Source organism: Zosterops lateralis (genome assembly GCF_965231275.1).
Source record: "Zosterops lateralis genome assembly, chromosome: 7".
Lineage (NCBI taxonomy): Eukaryota > Metazoa > Chordata > Aves > Passeriformes > Zosteropidae > Zosterops > Zosterops lateralis.
In genome coordinates, this window is record NC_139767.1 from 1763992 (window position 1) to 1780872 (window position 16881).

Here is a 16881-nt window from a genome sequence, read left to right on the forward strand (position 1 = left end):
AGGAAGGTGCCCCAGGAGCCAGGGAAGGTGCTGATTGTGGCTGTCAGTTTTTCTGCTGTTCCAGCTCTCCTACTACAAACACAGCCCAGCCACCCTCGTCTTGAAAGGATCCTTAAGCCTTCCCTTTCTCCCCTTCCACCGCTTCAAAAACACAGCGGCTGACAGTCCCAATGTTTGAAATAATTGGATTCTGCATTCTAATTCATCTGTAAAGTATTCGTTGATTAAATTAGCCTAATAGATATTATTTCTTACATGACTGCATAATTTCATCCTGATTGGATCACCATGGCATTAACGAGTCCCCCCATTTACTATTGACTCGAGAATCACAGAAGGCTGGAGATAACTATCGTCTTGTTTCCTTTTTTTCCTCCTTTCCCAGGCTAAAAGTTAAACTGATTTATACTAAAAAGGCACACAGCCAATGCCCAGGTGCATCTGTATTTTAGTCTTCGAGACCAGTGTTAGAATAGGGAAAAAATCTTGGTTTATATAATCTTGAGCCCTCTTTTATTTACTCAGTGGGTTGTTTCTGAAGCAGAAAGATTAACTGACCATTTAAATTCCTTTGGGGGGGTGGAAATGGAGATATTTTTAAATAAAATGCGTTTTATTATCTCATCAAAACAGATAGACTCATTGCAAATGAACCTCGTAAGGACTGCACACACTCGGGGAAATGGAAATTCTCCTCTCAAGATAATGTTCCAACCAAAGTGCTTTTAGCCTCTATTAGTAAGATTTTTTCTTTGAGCTACAATTTGAGTTGTGACCAAGAGAGAGGAAGAGGAAAACAAAATTGCCTTTAGTTTCATGCTAAATGAGAGCAGATCCTGCTTTTTATGGAAGAGGGAGCTACCTTGGAGTCCCACTCCTCTGCCCCAGGGATGACAGGCTCCAGGTCTCAGGGTTTTGTTGGGAAGGGGTTAACATTGGGATTGGCTTCTCCCCCTGCCCCAGTGGCTGGAAACAGCTGGTGGGTTTTGTGTGGCGCCGGTGAACTGAGCAGCCCAAAGGAGGTTTTGGCAAACACTCGGCCTGGCCGGGACAAGGAGAGGTGGGTCAGCCCAGGAAGCCGTTTCCATGAGCCATGGGGGGAACAATGCCCCGCTCAGCAGGGACAGAAGGGACACCCGTCCTGCTGAATAGCTCCCCAAAAAAACCCGCCTCAAAAGGGGCAAGGCCCATTCGCTTCTGGGAATCCAATAAATTGTTTCAGGAAGTGAAAGTCTGTCCCGGCTAATGGAGCCGTGATTGACAGGAGGTTCTCATTACAGCGCCCATCAGGGGACAAAGTGAATTCCAATGTTATTTAAGAGGTTAAGTAGAAATAAGATGCAGGTGACAGCCCAAGGCTTGAGGCATCAGGCACTGCTCTTCTACCTTGTGGTTTTTTTGCGAGGAGACTCCATAAAATTTTAAATGAACGGGGGCAGGGGCAGCTGAAGAAGTAAAATTTGGTCCTACCATGACTCGAGGGGACCTTACCTGGCTGAGAAGCAGGGAAGTGAAAGTTGCTTTGGGAACTCTTGCGTTAGCAGGTCCTTGTTCTTTTAAGTCCACCTAACACGGATGTTACATTTGTAACCGCACCTAGGGTTGGGTTGGATTGGTCGTGGCCCCAAGCCCGCAGGAGTTCAAGGAGCATTTGGATATCGTGCTCAGGGGTGCACAGAGTGGGATTGTTGGGGTGTCCATGGAGGGCCAGGGGTTAGACTTGATGATCCTTGTGGGTCCCTTCCAACTCAGGATAATTCTCTGATAGGTTTCTGCGTGTGCTTCTCTGAGGTCTGTACCTGGCTTGAGAAGCAAAAGAAAAGGAAAATGCATTCCTGGTGACTCAGGTTGCCCTGTGCTCCTGAGCAGGAGGCATCTCTGTGCTGCCATAGGTTGCAAACCTAAAACTAAAGGCTGTTTCTGGCCTTGTTTGGCAAAAATGAAGCAAAGAGCATCCCAAACACAGTGTTGCTTGCACAGAGGAAAAGCTGTGATTTAAGCTGTGACCAGAGGTTTAAAGCAGATGCTAAACCTTCCAGAGTATTTACTGCTGTATTTTTCCTTTTTCTGAATTCCCAAATGAGCAGTGTTGGGTGTCTTGACACTTGTGGATGTCAGAGGGGTGGGGAGCTGAGGGAGCTGCTGACTCCTGGTGCTGACAGAGCCTTGCATGGTGCGTGGTCAGGTACAAGGATGTAATTTAAGTATGGGGTTCACGGCTGGCTTGCGAGTGACGGCGAAACTCCGGCGTGTGACGCGTGTAATAAATCTGGTTGGGCGCAGGATTAATGTGGTATTCAGGATGATTATTTACCATTTGAGGTTGAGACATGGCCATGCACGAGGAGGAGCAAATAGCTGTGCATGAGGCTGGGGAAGGGTGCTCGGAGGGGAGAAGGAAAATACCTGCCTGCATTGTTTCACCAGTGCAGTCCCGGGTAACACTAATGAAAATTGCACTTGAAATGCAGGACTGATTTGTGATGAGCTCAGCCCTAAAGAGTACATTTGTGGAATGATAACCTGATTGGTGGTGCTGCCTCTTGAAGGGCTGAGGGGGTCTAATTGGCATATAACGCACTATAAATTTATTAGCAGCCTCTGCTTCCCCATTGGTGGGCCTTCTCCTGCTAACCACCAGGAAATTACCAATTTTCAGGAGTTACTCACTCAAGTCATGCCGTGTCTGGGTTTTACAAAGAAATCTCCATTGCTGCTCTCATAAATCCTGGCTCGGAGCTCCTACAGCTGGAAGGGGTCACTTGTGCAGTGGACAGCTTGGACACCATGTGCTGGCCACTCAACCTAGGCCTCCTTGGCTCATCCTGACCCACCACAAACCCAGGCTGCACAAAGACCATTAGGAGGGAACGAATCCGTCTGGCAACCCCTGGGCTGCAGCTGCCAGGGAGCAGAAAATACCGGGTTTTGGCAGTCCATGTCCAGGGCTTTGATGGTTCTTATTGATACATTCAGCCCCAAGGCATCTCAGGCAGTAGAGGATATACCCACAGTTGGGGTTTGGTTGGGTTTTCTTTAAGGAGCACAATAGGAATATTCAGGAGCCAGTGTAATTATTTCAGTGAGTTCGCTTTTAAGATTGAGTCACAAATTAGAAAATAATATTCACATGTTTCTTCTAATTGGTAACAGATTAGGGATATTTTATCTTTTTTAAATAATTTCCAAATGTGGCCCAAAGAGGCATTTGCAGGAAAGTAGCTGGGGGAGAGGGAGAGAGAGCACTTACATACCTGGAACATTTGGGCAAGAGGCTTTAATTCCTCAATCCTGGCTTTAATTCAGCTTTTAAATTCCTGCACAGCTCTGTCTGAGTTGCTGTCCAAGTGGAACTTGTTGTCACTTTTGTCAGGTGTCTCCAGTGCAGATTTTCTTTGCTGTCAGGTTTTCTGTGGGTTTCCCACTGTCAAACATCCACCTTATGGCTTGTAATTCATAGAAACCTAAAGCTTTGCAAGTGATTAATAGGCAGAGATGCACTGGAAAAGCCTCAGCAGGACCTGAGCACTTCCATGTCTTATGAAAGCCATGTCCATCTCTAATCTCACCTCTTTGAAGCCCATTTGGGCAACCCCAGAGTTGCACATTCCCTTGTTGGAAATACACAAACACAAAAAAACCCCATTGAGATTTCAGTTTTTAGTCAGAGGAACCTTATGGATTTGTCTAGGTGTTAACTGCTGAGGATTCTCAAGTCTTCATCCCTTTTTATTCTAAGGCAATTCTTTATCCACTTTTATCATGTTTTCCAGAAACATGAGCAGGTCTACCAACATTCTTTTTTTAACTAATTATGAGTTATGGTTTGAGTAGGGCATCAAACAACTGCAACCCACTAAAACAGAGTTGGAGGGAAGTCCCATTGCTTGCTGGACAGAAGGAATACTTTGGGATCTCTAACTCACCAAAAAAAGCATTGTTTTTTCTAAATAAAAACAGCCATTAATAAATGAGACTGATGGAGGAGTCTGATGACACCAGCAATTTCTGCAGAGTCCTTGGCATCAGTGAGATGGTTGACATTGGATATTAGGGAAATTCCTCCACTGAGACAGTGATTAAGCATTGGAAGGGGCTGCCCAGGGAAGTGGAGGAGTCACCATCCCTGGAAGTGTTTAGGGAATGAGTGGACACAGAAATAAGTGCCTTGGGCAAAATGGTGTCTGGTTGGAGGCTGGACTTGATCTTGGAGGTCTTTTCCAAACTTAAGGCTTCTGTGATACTTGATATGCAAATGAGGAGACATCAGAAGGTGAGGGGAGCACAAGGGAGAGCTCCAAGTCGCTTGGGGAGAGTTGGACAGCGGAGAGGTCCCTGCGGCATCTTTAGGATGTGGATCCCAGAAATGCTGCCTATGGAGATCATCTGGCTGCTTCCCAGCCCTTGGACTTTCCCCTCCAAACTTGCCTGCCTCCCACTGCTGACTTGTGCAGAGCAAGCAGTTGGTTTTATTTGCTTGCTGCTCCAAATGTGTTTTTCTTCAAATACAACATTTATTACTTGTATTTTCTCTTTTATGTCTTACATAAATTCAGTGTAATGGTTGGAGGGTGTTCTTTTTTCCCAAATACTCCAAAGAGCATCATCTTACTGCTTCTGCTGGAATTAAGATGCCATTAAAGCCCTATGAAGGGACTTCTGTTTTTCCTTGCAAACCAAACTGTAGCATTTACTGTTAACAAAGGATAAGGAAACATTTCTGAAGGTCTTTGTGAGGCACTGTGCTTAGACCATCCTCTTCCAGTCTTTGATCCTGGGGTAAAGATGAGGTTCTCCTCGAGCCCACAATGTGTTATTTCCATCTAGGATCAGTTGGACTTGATGATCCTAGACGTCTTTTCCCACCTTAAGGATTATATGATGGAAGCCTCAAGCAAACTCTCGTTTGAGATCTATTTCTACTCTGGAAGTTCGTCAGCCCCCTCTGAGGGATTTCCCCCCACCCAGTTATTTACAAGGCACTCAGAGTTGTGCTGCTCCTTCACTTCCCAGCAAAGTGAGCAGAGGGAAAGCTCCATTTCTCTTCCTTGGTGTATTTGCCATGGGATCTGTTCCAAAGCAGCTCACAGCAGTGACTATTATGGTATGCCTAATGTGCTGTGCTGGGGGAGCACAGCCCTGTTCCACACCACGCTGCTCAGGGATGGGGCACCTCACACACACCTTGCTCCAGCTCTCACCTGGCACACATTATTGAAATTTATGCCTTGCTGTGTTTGTGTGTCACTCCCCATCCACTACCTTTGAGAAAGGAATTTCCTTTTCTTTTTCCTCTTTTTCAAAAAAATAAGTACTGGTTTCCCAAACTCTGCTTCAAACTCTGTTGCATTAAGCACAGCCTTGCTATAGGAGAAAATTAGTGTTAACAAATTGGAAATTCATTAAATCTTCTAACCCAAGTGATTGTAGATCACATGACAAATGAAAATTTCCACTCTCTGTCTTAGGTACTTGCACAATGCAGTTCGATTTATACACTGAAGACATCAGGTTAAGTGTGGCTACACACAAGTAATGAAATGCATTAGGTGCATGTTTCCAATAATTATTCCCTGTATATATATATTTATTACTGAACACAGGCAAGAAGCAAATATACTCTTTGGTTTTAGCATTTCCATGCAACTGTTGCAGCTTTTGGCTTTTTTTAGGTAATATTTGTGGTGTGCCCAAGTGTTGAGGTTGACCACCCAAGAAATGGAAGCAGTCCACTAGAACCACACAGTGATAACTCATTTATCTCTTTTTTTTTTTTTTTTTTTTTTTTTTTTTTTTTTGTGGATATCCAGCACAGTGATATGGTTTGGGTTAAATTTTGCATGGATGTTCACCGTGATAGTGATGTGCCAGCATATAAAGGAATCAGATCCTGAACTCAGGAGCTTTCCTGTTGGTCAGCAGAGGGTGGGTGTAACGGACCTGTTGTTCCTGGATTTTGCATTCCAGACTCTAGTAAAGTCTCTCCTTACAACCTTTGGAGAAATCCATCTTCCTCCATTCTTCAGGGTGCTTTTTAAATTATTTTCACTGAGCTATGTGTTTAAAATCACAGAGTCACAGAATGGTTTGGGTTGGAAAAGATCTTAAAGCTTATCCAGTGCCACCCCTGCCATGGGCAGGGACACCTTCCACTATCCCAGGGTGCTCCAAGCCCCAGTGTCCAACCTGGCCTTGGACACTTCCAGGGATCCAGGGGCAGCCACAGCTTCTCTGGGCACCCTGTGCCAGGGCCTCCCCACCTCACAGGGAGGAATTTCTTCCCAGTATCCCATCTAAACCTACTCTCTGTCAGTTTAAACCCATTTCCCTTGTGCTGTCACTCCAGACCCTTGTAAACAGCTCTCCCCATTTTTGTTGTTGACTCCCTTCAGGAACTGGAAGGCCACAATGAGGTCTCCCCTGGGCCTTCTTTTTTCCAGGCTGAACATTCCCAACATTCACAGCCTTTCCTCATAGCAGAGGTGCTCCAGCCCTCTGATTTTCTTTGTGGTGTATTCAGGACAGTGGTGAGCTCTAAATCCTTAGGGTTTACCATTGTTAGGGTTTTTCCCTCTGAAATGTAGCTGACAATGCTGTTTCAAAAAATTCTAGGGCTTTTGGGGTTAGAGGAAAAGAAAAACTTGTGGCATTCTTCAAGCTTTTTATTAACTCTCTAGGGACTGTTTTCACATAGTTGTACAGAACAAAGTAAAAACCTGGATTTTTATTGAGAAAAGACTTAAACAACTTGCAGGGCTTAGAGTTGTCACCTTTAGGATCTTTATTTTCAATTTAATAAGCCTTATCTTAGTACCCACAGTATCCCCTGCTGTTGGCTGTCACACGGGTTTTGCTTAACTTTACACGGAGTAAACCTCAGTGTGATATATTTTATCGAGTAAACCTTAAAAGTTATTAGATGGAGTGTCGTGCAATGAAAACAGAAGTTGGCTGCAATTTTCTGTGATAAATCAGAGCCCACAATTGCAGGGTATTTATCTGAAAAGCCTGAAGTCAGTAAACCTTCATGTCTTGGCCAGGCTGGTCGTTAATGTTGGGCAGCAATAAATCCTGCGGATGTATTAACGCTTCAAGGAGTGCTGCTGCTTACTCCACGAGGGGTAACCTACAAGTGCAGAAATGGCAGCTGTTTTGGAGCCCTGTGTAGGGGAATGCTGTCAGGAGAGAGGGGAAAAGGTGGAGGAGCTCCACTGAATCCGAATAATGATGATATTGGTGTCAGGCAAGATGTGATTAATCGGGGAGGCACATTGAGCTCTGCACAAATGGGTGATCTCTGTCCCTCACACACAGCAGGGCTTTTTTTCCCCCTGCAACACACAGCTATGAAAGAAAAACTGAAAAATGGAATAGGAGAGTTAATGGTGGAGAAGGTCCAGAGCTGGGAGCTTCAGGAAACAAGTCCCTGGCAGCACGAGGTGCTGCTGGTGGGAAATTACCTTTATTTCATAGAATCCTGGAATGGTGCAGGTTGGAAAGGACCTTGAAGATCATCTCATTCCAACCTCCTGCCATGGGTAGGGACACCTTCCACTAGACCAGGTTACTCAGGGCCAGCCTGGCCTTGAACACTTCCAGGGATTTGTGCTGATTTGGTTTGGTTTGGTTGAAAAGGACTGAGAGTAGGAGAAGTAACCTGGATTTGGCATGCTTTTGCAGCACTGAATTGTCTGTCTCCTGGATAAAAATTTGAAGATTGGGTTGAACACAGTCCTCAGGCAGATTAGTTCCCCATCAGGCAGTAACTAAAGCATTTCCAGGTTGGGTTACCACACTGCTCACTCGGACCAGAGTCGAGGCAAGATACAGGTTGGCTGATCCACACCTTTCCTGTGGGGCTGCCCTTCGTCCGTCAGGGATGTTTAACTTGTAAGAAGTAATAAGCTTAATAGGTTGAGTTTATTTAATTATTAATGATCCCTTTCTGTCCTTACAGCTCATAAAACATCCTGTAGGTTGGCAAAACACTCATAATATTGATCAGGAGCCAGAGAGATATTTATTTCCTCTTTGCCCCGGCGCGCATAAATCGCGGTCCGTTCCCTCGGCGGGCGGGATTTAGTGGGCCCGTCTCTTCAAAGCTGCCCGTAATTAAGGAATAAATACCCATCGGTCTTTGTTTGCTGTCTGGAGCCCTCTTGTTTGCCAGGGACCTGGATATTCCCGGTGGGCTCGTGCCTTCCCCCTTAGCAACGCGGCCAGGGGGAGAAGGCATGCAGGGCGCGGAGCCGCTCAGCTGCTCAGCACTGCCTTTGCAATGCAGCAGAGGGGTCTTCTCCTGCAGAGAGAGAGGAAGCCCCTGTGTTTTCTCAGCATATTGTTCCCAGCTCCTCTTCCATGCCTCTCCTCCCAGTTCCTGCTTTGCTCAGGGCAGGAAAGCACTTTGGAAATTCCTTGCTGCTAGCCCCTTTCTTCTCGCCCTCTCTTCTTCTCCCCCCTTTTGCTGTTGCAATTAAAAGCATCGTGAACCTTTCTCCAACATTTCAATCCGTCCCCCCCTCCCCACCCTGATGTTTTCCTTTTACCCATCCCAACACTGCATCACCAGTTCTATCCAAAGCAGGGCCATTTATTGGGATCATCACAGAGGGGGTTGTTTAATCGGGAAGCCCCAGCACATCCAGCTGCCCGGCGCTGGTCATTAGGTGATGTGTGCTCCTTGTGTGCTGGACCACGAAGCTAATGACACATCCTGGGGCTCTTCCAGGAGTTTGGGAGGTGCAGTGGGTTAGATTTACTTCATTTTCTTGGAAGAGACACATTAACCTTGTCAGCTGGCCAACAGGAGAGGAAATTTGGCAGAGCTCTTGCTGAGCTGGCCAGGTTACCACAGCGTTAAAGGGTTGTACTTCAGTGAGCAACCAGAAATGGCAACACACGGGCACAGCACCTGCACAGCAACTGTGGAGACACCATTGAGAGGCCTCCTCTCTTACAGAATTAGTTCCTTTAGCAAAAGAGAAGAAAGGATGAAAAAGATGCAGGAGCTTTTCAGTGTTGTCAGAGGTGTGGAGGATAAAACTTCAAAGTGCCCGTAAGAAGCCTGCTCTTATTTCTGGTGGTGGGAAATCAATGCTGTGCCATGGTAAATACCTGCTGTCCACTGTCTTTCTAATTCAACCTTCAGAATTTGATCCAGCTTTTTAACAAGTGGTGAGTAACTCTGGATAATGACACGACGTTTTTAGTCATCCCTTTAGTCATGCTTTGGGAAGAGCAAGGCTGCTCTTGCTCTGGAGCTGTGGAATTCTGATGGCAAGTTCCCAGGCTCTCCAGCCACGTGCTGTTGCCTACTCAGGCAGTGCTGGGTCACTGTATGAACACGACTCTTTTTTCCCACCCTGCACGTCCTCTTTGTGTTTGCCTCCTGATGTCACTGCACCAAATATCTCTGAGGGGCAAAAGGAGGTAAAGGCAGAGGTGAATGGGGGTGAGGAGGAATCAGTATGGACAGGGGATACCAACAGGGTAAGGCTTCTGTTGGGATTTGTAGGATGGAAAACCCAGTGCACCACATGATGGGGCTGAGCTGTGTAGGATGTGGGCTCCTCAGGGAGCATCTCCAGTGCAAACCCACGGCTGGGGAACACAGTGCAGCTCCTGGAGCCAGGCTGTGCTCAAAGCAAATCTGCTTTTTCTCTTCTCTGATGCTCCCTGCTTACCCTCCCCCCTTCCAGTGCCCAGTATTTATGTTTCCACATAATAATGATGTGATGTGGCTGGCAGAGTAATTTAAATAATTGGACATTATCTTGAGAAGCAAGCAACTAATTAGATCAAAATAAACTGAGAACTGAAATTTTCATCTGTTTCTAATAACCTTTTACCTATGTACAGTTGCTGCTGCTGCAGGGATTTCTTTATTCACACCCCGCTCTGTGTTCTTGGGGTTCACGAGTGATAGAGACTTCTGCAGGAACACAGAGCTTGGTGGCACTTTCTGGACAAGATTAGTGACTCATTCCTGGTTCTGTGGAGTGTTTTGTAGTGATCCTCTGCTGCATCTGCCCCTTGTGTAACCAGTGAGAGTTAGAGTCTGTGCCAGCAGATACAGATCAAGGTTTGAAGGCAGATGTTTAGAGAGAAAAGGCTCAAAAAACATCTCACCTTAGAGCTCTGCTGTTCATTTCTCTAAGTTATCTAGGAGCTTGTAATCTATTCATTTTGCTGCATGTGAGGAAAAGGCAGCTCAGACCTTCTCCAGCTTTTAGTGTCATTGGGACCATCAGAACACATGAAGATGTTGCTTCTACAGCACACTAGCTTTGATTTGGTCCTGAGACAAGGACTCTGCTGTTGAAAGTTCACTGAAAGAGTCTTGGTTTGGCTTTGACAACTACAGCTGGAAGTGTCTGGTATGGAGAGGGTCATTTAGAATTGGCAGGATTGCAATTAGGGGAGGAAAAGAGGGAAATATTTACCAACCTTTATTTTAGGGACTGGTTCAGTGTCTTTCTCCTGATGAGTTGCTCTCCCTCACACTTCCTCGTACTCTTATTCAGTTGATTTATTTAAAGGTATGTCAGTGCTGGCTGAAATGAAACACTGTGCCTCCTCTTCCTGCTTATTGCTGACCGCTCCAATAATTCATTTTTTAGCTCATTAACTAACAGGGGATGTGAACAGTGGTCCTCCGGGGAACTGCAATGAGGTTAAGTGATCTACTGCTGACAACTCTGCTCTTGGACTGGCCTTCCTTGGGGGAAATGAAACCTCAACCAAGACAAGCTGTGGATCCCAGAAGTGAAAATGGGGCATCAGAGCAACAATTGCAGTATTTATATCTTGTTGTCAGGGTTTCTGAGATGAATGCGAGTGGCGGAGCTGCAGCTGTCTCCCAGGAAAGTCCCCAGGACTTCCCATCCAAATTAAATGGTTTGTGCCAGAGGTGGAGAGAGGATGTTTGTGGACATTGGCTTTCTAGATGCTCATTGGAAAGCAGTCCCTGTGTGTTGTGGCTGTCCATGAGGTGTAGCCCAGTGTGCTTTTCCTCCTACCTCTGATGAGGTTTTAGTTTTCTGCCCTGAAATCCAAGTCTTCCTTGTGCCATGTTTGTACCGTTGAAAAGGACCTAAATTTCACTCCATACTGATGTCAGTGACATACTGCTCCAAATGCCTGAGGCCTCTGAAACATCTTTATTTTGATTTATCGTTCCACCACAACCCTTGATGTGACTCCAAAGGTGGCACTGGACCTTACTGAGTGAAGTCATTTGGTGCCCAGCGCTGGGCAGGTGGCAGCACATTCCCCTTCCTGTGACAATGACTTTTAAAGAGAGTTTCCTGTTCTTTCCCCAGCCTTTTGAGGCAGTAGGACAAAACTGAGCAGGACTGGGGCATCCCTATTTCTCTTTCTTGCATCTTTCCAGGAGCATCAGAACTGCCCACACCACGCACAGCAAATGTGAAATTTGTGCTGATCGACTTGTGAACCAGCAGCCTCAAGCTTTGAGAGCCTCTGCATGAATTCAGCAGTTATTCTTTCTGTTTAATGCCACTATTACAGTTCAGGCTGAATGGTGATTGCAAGTGGGAGACTTGAGTCAAACTTACAGAAAGGGACTTCTTCTTGAGCCATGGCAATCACAGCAACCAGTGTTCTGATAGGAGCCAAGAGTTTCTCTCACTCTAAAGATGGTCTGGGGGAGAGGGGGATTCATTTGCAGACCCTTGACTAAGCTATAAAAAAGTATCACTTACATAGTTGAGGGATATTTTGCGTTGAGGATGTATGGACATATGAAAAATAAATTCCTAGAGCTATGGTGTGTGTTACTGTGGGTGAAGAGCACAAGTTGAATAGCCTCATTTTCCAGTCTGGCGCGTTTTAAACGTGTAGTGGATGTGTTGGTTATACTCTCAATGCCTCTGTGTGTGTTCAAAAATCATGTGAAATCTTTGCTAACATCCTTGAAGGTAATCTAGATGGATACTGGGAGTAAAATTGTTGCAAGAATGCCCATTTTATTATAGATAATTGCATGTTACTTTATCCCTTTCGTGGCAGTGGTTCTAGTTTGGCTTTTTACCTTTAAAAAATGCAATTAGAAAAAACCATGAATTAAAGATTCTGATAACAGAACTCCTTTTCTTCCTCCTCTCCATCTGGAATACCTGCAGGATACTCCATTTATCAGATCCTGCCATCAAAGGTTAATTTGCAACTGCCCAAATGGGTTGTGGAGGGGGTTTTTTGGTGTGTCTTTTAGCTGGCAGGAGTCATTCAGAGGTTTGAGGTAAAAGAAGCGCTCCCTGTGTCAATTTTCTGTTTGCACTTTTGCTCTGAAGAAAAGCCCTGGCCCTGTTTGTGGAGTAAACTGTGGCCGGGGCAGGGGAGCTGTGCCTGCTTTAGGAAGCTGTGCCTGAAAGCATCCAGGCAGGTCACAGCAAGGTCACTCCACATGTCCCAGGAAATGATGCAAAACTAATCCAGATTTGCTGGTGGAAGGAGATGTTTACATAAGTATTTAAAAACAGATTAGGGCTAACCTGACACTAGATTACTGGGAGCAGTGTAAACACGGCTGAAAGGCGTAAACAGAGCTTGGCCTTTTGTACTCCAGAGGAGAGGATCTGTCACCAGGACCCAGTTGCCTGGCTCAGGTGATGTTTGTGGTTTTCACAGCCTGAGCAGATTACCTGAGGGACCTCTAAATGGGACTTTGTCTGGGGCTGGTGGTCTCAGATCATGTAATTGTATGGTAATTTTTGAAAGGCGAGTGGAGGGCCTTGTTTGTAGTCCTTGTTCTGCTGTAACCTGAGAGCACCAGAAAGTTTCTGATGGTTCTTTGATATACCGGGAGGAAAAGGTGCTTCAAAGCACTGGCTTGAATTTTGGGAAAACAAGAGGAATCATCCTTAGGCCTTTGGGAACATTACTCAACTTGGAGGGGGACGAAGCCCCCATTTGGTTACTCCCGGTCTGGGGTACAGAATTTGGGTGCATTTCTTTTCAGTGTATGTTCCAGCCTTAAAGTGGAACCTGGCTGCTTGTCGTGTCTTTGGTCTTCGTGATAGCCAGGGCTCTTGCCCTGACCTCGTGCTGGCCCAGGGTTTTTTGAGACCTCCTGGCTGTTGTGATCCTACAACCCCATGGGCACGGCATCCATCAAGGAGCACTGGCTCAGGAGCAGCAAGGTGGACAACACAATTACTGCTAAAAATACAATGTTTGGGTGAACTGTTCCTGAGGTTTGGGTGAACTGTTCCTGTGAGGGCTTTCTTGACATAAATTTGAAAGGGGAAATAGCCTCCTTTTGTTGGCTGCGACACCAGGTGAGAGTGACCTGTCCCCTCTGGCTTCCCTAGGGAAGAAAAAGAGCTCTGGATACGCGCCAAGTACGAGCAGAAGCTCTTCCTGGCTCCACTGCAGTGCCTGGAGCTGTCCCTGGGCCAGCATCTCCTGAGGGCCACAGCTGAGGAGGACTTGCGGACGGTGATCCTGCTGCTGGCCCACGGCACGCGGGACGAGGTCAACGAGACCTGCGGGGACGGCGACAGGCGCACCGCCCTGCACCTGGCCTGTCGCAAGGGCAACGTGGTGCTGCTGCAGCTCCTCATCTGGGTAAGGGCTCGCTGCTGCTGCTGCAGCTCCTCAGCTGGGTAAGGGCAAGGGCTCACTACTGCTGCAGCTCCTCAGCTGGGTAAGGGCTCGCTGTGGGGCAGAGCTGGGCCGTGGCCTCAGCAGGACCTGCCCCTGCAGCACTTCACATGGACCATGGCCTGAGGCTGGGCGTTCCTCACTGCACACTTGCAAAGGGTGGCACCATGGTAGAAAAGCATGTTTCTGCCTCTGCTGCTGGTTGGGAAGTGGATGAGAGCATGAGAAATGGGGAGATTCCCTTAGCTTGGAATACCACCGTGGCAGATTTTGTCTCAAATGTGTGACTCCTTCCCTTGAGAAACATTTTTTCCATACATGGCTCAGTGCTGCCATGCTCATGTTGTCAGGCTGCCTTCATCCTCCAGTCCCAAACCCACCTCCAAAATCCTAACACCACAGCTCCCAACAGCTTCCCTCTTCTTTCCCCATGCTCATGTTGTCAGGCTGCCTTCATCCTCCCTTGAACCCAATCCCAAACCCCCTCCCCAAATCCTACCACCGCAGCTCCCGGCAGCTCCCTCCTGTGTCCCCACAGTACGGCGTGGACGTGATGGCGCGTGATGCCCACGGGAACACGGCGCTGGCCTATGCCCGGCAGGCCTCCAGCCAGGAGTGCATCGACGTGCTGCTGCAGTACGGCTGCCCTGACGAGCGCTTCGCCCTCATGGCCACCCCAAACCTGTCCAGGAAGAACAACAACCGCAACAACAGCGGCGGGAGGATGCCCACCATCATCTGAGGGAAGCTCGCTCGCGTGTTCATTGACCCGAGTCACATCCGCAGCCTCACATTCCTCCATCCCCATCGCAGCTCCACTCTGTGAGTCTGGTAACTCTCCTTCTCCCTTTCCCCCGGGCCCACCACGGGTCCCCATGGAGCGCGAGGGGCCGAGGCGGAGCGCGGGGGCTTGCGGGCAGGCCATGGTTGTTTGGGCGCCCGCCGGGCGGGAGGGCACCGGCACCGCCCGGGACACAGCGCAGCCCCGGGGACGGGCGGGGGAGAGGTGAGCTGGAGCAGAAGGAAGGAGAGATGGTGACTTTCCCGAGCTGACAGTGAAGCACATCAGAACATTTCACCTCTACCAAACGCGGCGACGCCTGGATTTCCATTCTCTTCTCCTGAAGAGCTTGACGGCATAAATCAGAAGCAAGCACAGAGTTTGTCAGGTTTGAAGCTCCTATGATGGTATGTGTCAAATCAGTTGTAGCTAATCTGTCCAGGGAGAATACTGGCTTCATTACACTTGTATAGTTGAGTTCTTCCAGCATTACTGCTGTTTAATAGAACATGATTAGTCATCACGGAGAAAAAAGCATATTAGCTGAGGAGGTAGTTACATGGCACGCTTCGGTGATTGCTTGGATGTGATTGCAATATTCTTAGAAGCATCATATTATCTCAGACATGTTCTTTCGAGCCCTCGGAGCCCTCCTTTCTAAATTCACTGTCATAATTTAGTATCTGTTTAATTTTTCAGTCCAAAGAGAGGAAATGAGTTGCTGAGTGTTATTTGACTGCAGTCTCCTTGGTGTAAAAACAAAATGGAAAAAATAAATAAGAGTAAGCCTGAAACACAAAAAGGAATAATGAATACCGCTACGGAAAACAACATTTCAAGTACGTTTGGTGAAATTAATAAACGCATTAAAGGCTAATTTTTTTATTTTTTTTTTCGTTACATTTTCAGCCAGCAGAAATAGGTTCTGTCATTTTGCCAAGGTAAATTGTGTTGAGTTTTTGGTCACTCCTGTGATGCATTGCCTAACTTATACAGATTTTTGTATTGTGTCTCTAGATTCTATGTATTTAAAATCTATTTGAATAAAAAAAAGACCGTAAATATACATTGATTTTTTTTTGTACAGAAAATGACATCTCTGTTAATTTATAAACTGTAATGGATGTGAACTAAATAATGTGCAACTAGTGAGGATCTGTGGGTTACAGATCATTATTGTACATTGATAATATTCCCAGCAGTGAACTCTTCTTTCCAAAGCCTATGAGGAGCAACATATCAGAAGGAGATCAGGGCACAGGGTGGAAAAAAAAGGATGTGAAAGCTTTTAGAAAGGAAAAAAGAGGCTGTTCCTCAGCGCTGTAAATATACTTTGCTGCAGAAGTCAGGAAGCTTTCACAAGCCAAGACAAAAAGCCCCATTCTGGCTGGGGAAGATCAGGTTTGATTAAGCTCAGAATTGATAGCCCTCACCATGGCGGGCAGGGCACGGCTGCGCTCCCAACCCACCGCTCTCCGCAGGAAAAATGGCTTGTGCAAGTAGCCTGGACACTTCATTGCAATGCCAAGCTGTAATACTTGATTGGATTCTTTAGGTCTTCTGCTCCCCACTAGCAGGATTCTGGCATGGGGAGGCAGAGGTTTTGGCAGGCAGAAAACTGATTTTTTTTTCTTTTCTTTTTTTTTTGTTGGTTGTTTTGGTTTTTGTTTTGAAATGGTGTATGGCAGGGTGGGGATTGGGGCAGGGTTTATCATGGAGAAAGTTGAAAACTCAACTGAATTTGATGGCCAAGGAGCAATTAGGTGGAGGCAGTGAGGTGCACACAGCACAGTCATTTGCAAATCTACCTGCTCCTGTGTATTTCCTTTGGTGGTGCTCTTCCTTAGGGCTCTGGGTTCCATTCAGCACTCAGATGGGAGGAGCAGTTGCTAAATAAACTGAATGTGGACAAAATGCAACGGAAAAAATGTAATGTGGTTATCTTAAGGACAAAAAAAAAAAAAAATTATGGATTTGAGGTAAAATTGTGGCAGAAAAATGAGCCTCAAGGTGGAAGCACAAGAATATTGACCAGCTTCTCCTCTTTGGTGGGTCCTTTTGTACTTCGTTGTTTTCTAGACCTTTGAGTATTTGGAGGGTGGGAATCTTTCTCCAGCCAGCCTAGGCTGACTGTACCAGACACAGCTGATTCCCTTCCCACTGGGATCCTTCTAAATAATGTATTTATTTTTTTTTTAATTCAGAAATTAGGTCTGTTTGAACTGCCATTTCTCCACCATTCCTGATGTTTGGTACTTACAGGTGGTCCCTCAGGGAGGGGACAGCCCAGCTGATGTGCAGCTGAAGGGGATGCTGTGAAACCCTCTGTGTGCTGGTGCTCAGGAGCTTTGCCACAGCAGGGATTCAGGAATGGCAATCCCAGAGGTGCTAGAGCTGCCTGCTGCTCTCCCCAGGAGCATCCAGGGCATTTGTATCCTAAAAACCAAGTCCAGTGTTTCAAACCCACAGTGGGCAGA

General features: G+C 46.6%; 1 protein-coding gene across 8 annotated transcripts in view; it reads left to right on the top strand.

Annotated features, from left to right (window-relative positions):
* The window catches only part of AGAP1 (ArfGAP with GTPase domain, ankyrin repeat and PH domain 1), a gene marked incomplete at its 5' end in the record, with an annotated part of 302933 nt that extends 286538 nt beyond the window's left edge, over positions 1–16395 (top strand). For all 8 annotated transcript variants that reach the window (XM_083865718.1, XM_083865713.1, XM_083865719.1 and 5 more), the window contains 2 exons: positions 13332–13587; positions 14162–16395. In XM_083865718.1, the coding sequence (XP_083721844.1) occupies positions 13332–13587; positions 14162–14365 (460 nt within the window). In that variant the 3' untranslated portion in view covers positions 14366–16395. The remainder of the gene's footprint in view (positions 1–13331; positions 13588–14161) is intronic.
* Positions 16396–16881: the final 486 nt, after the last annotated feature.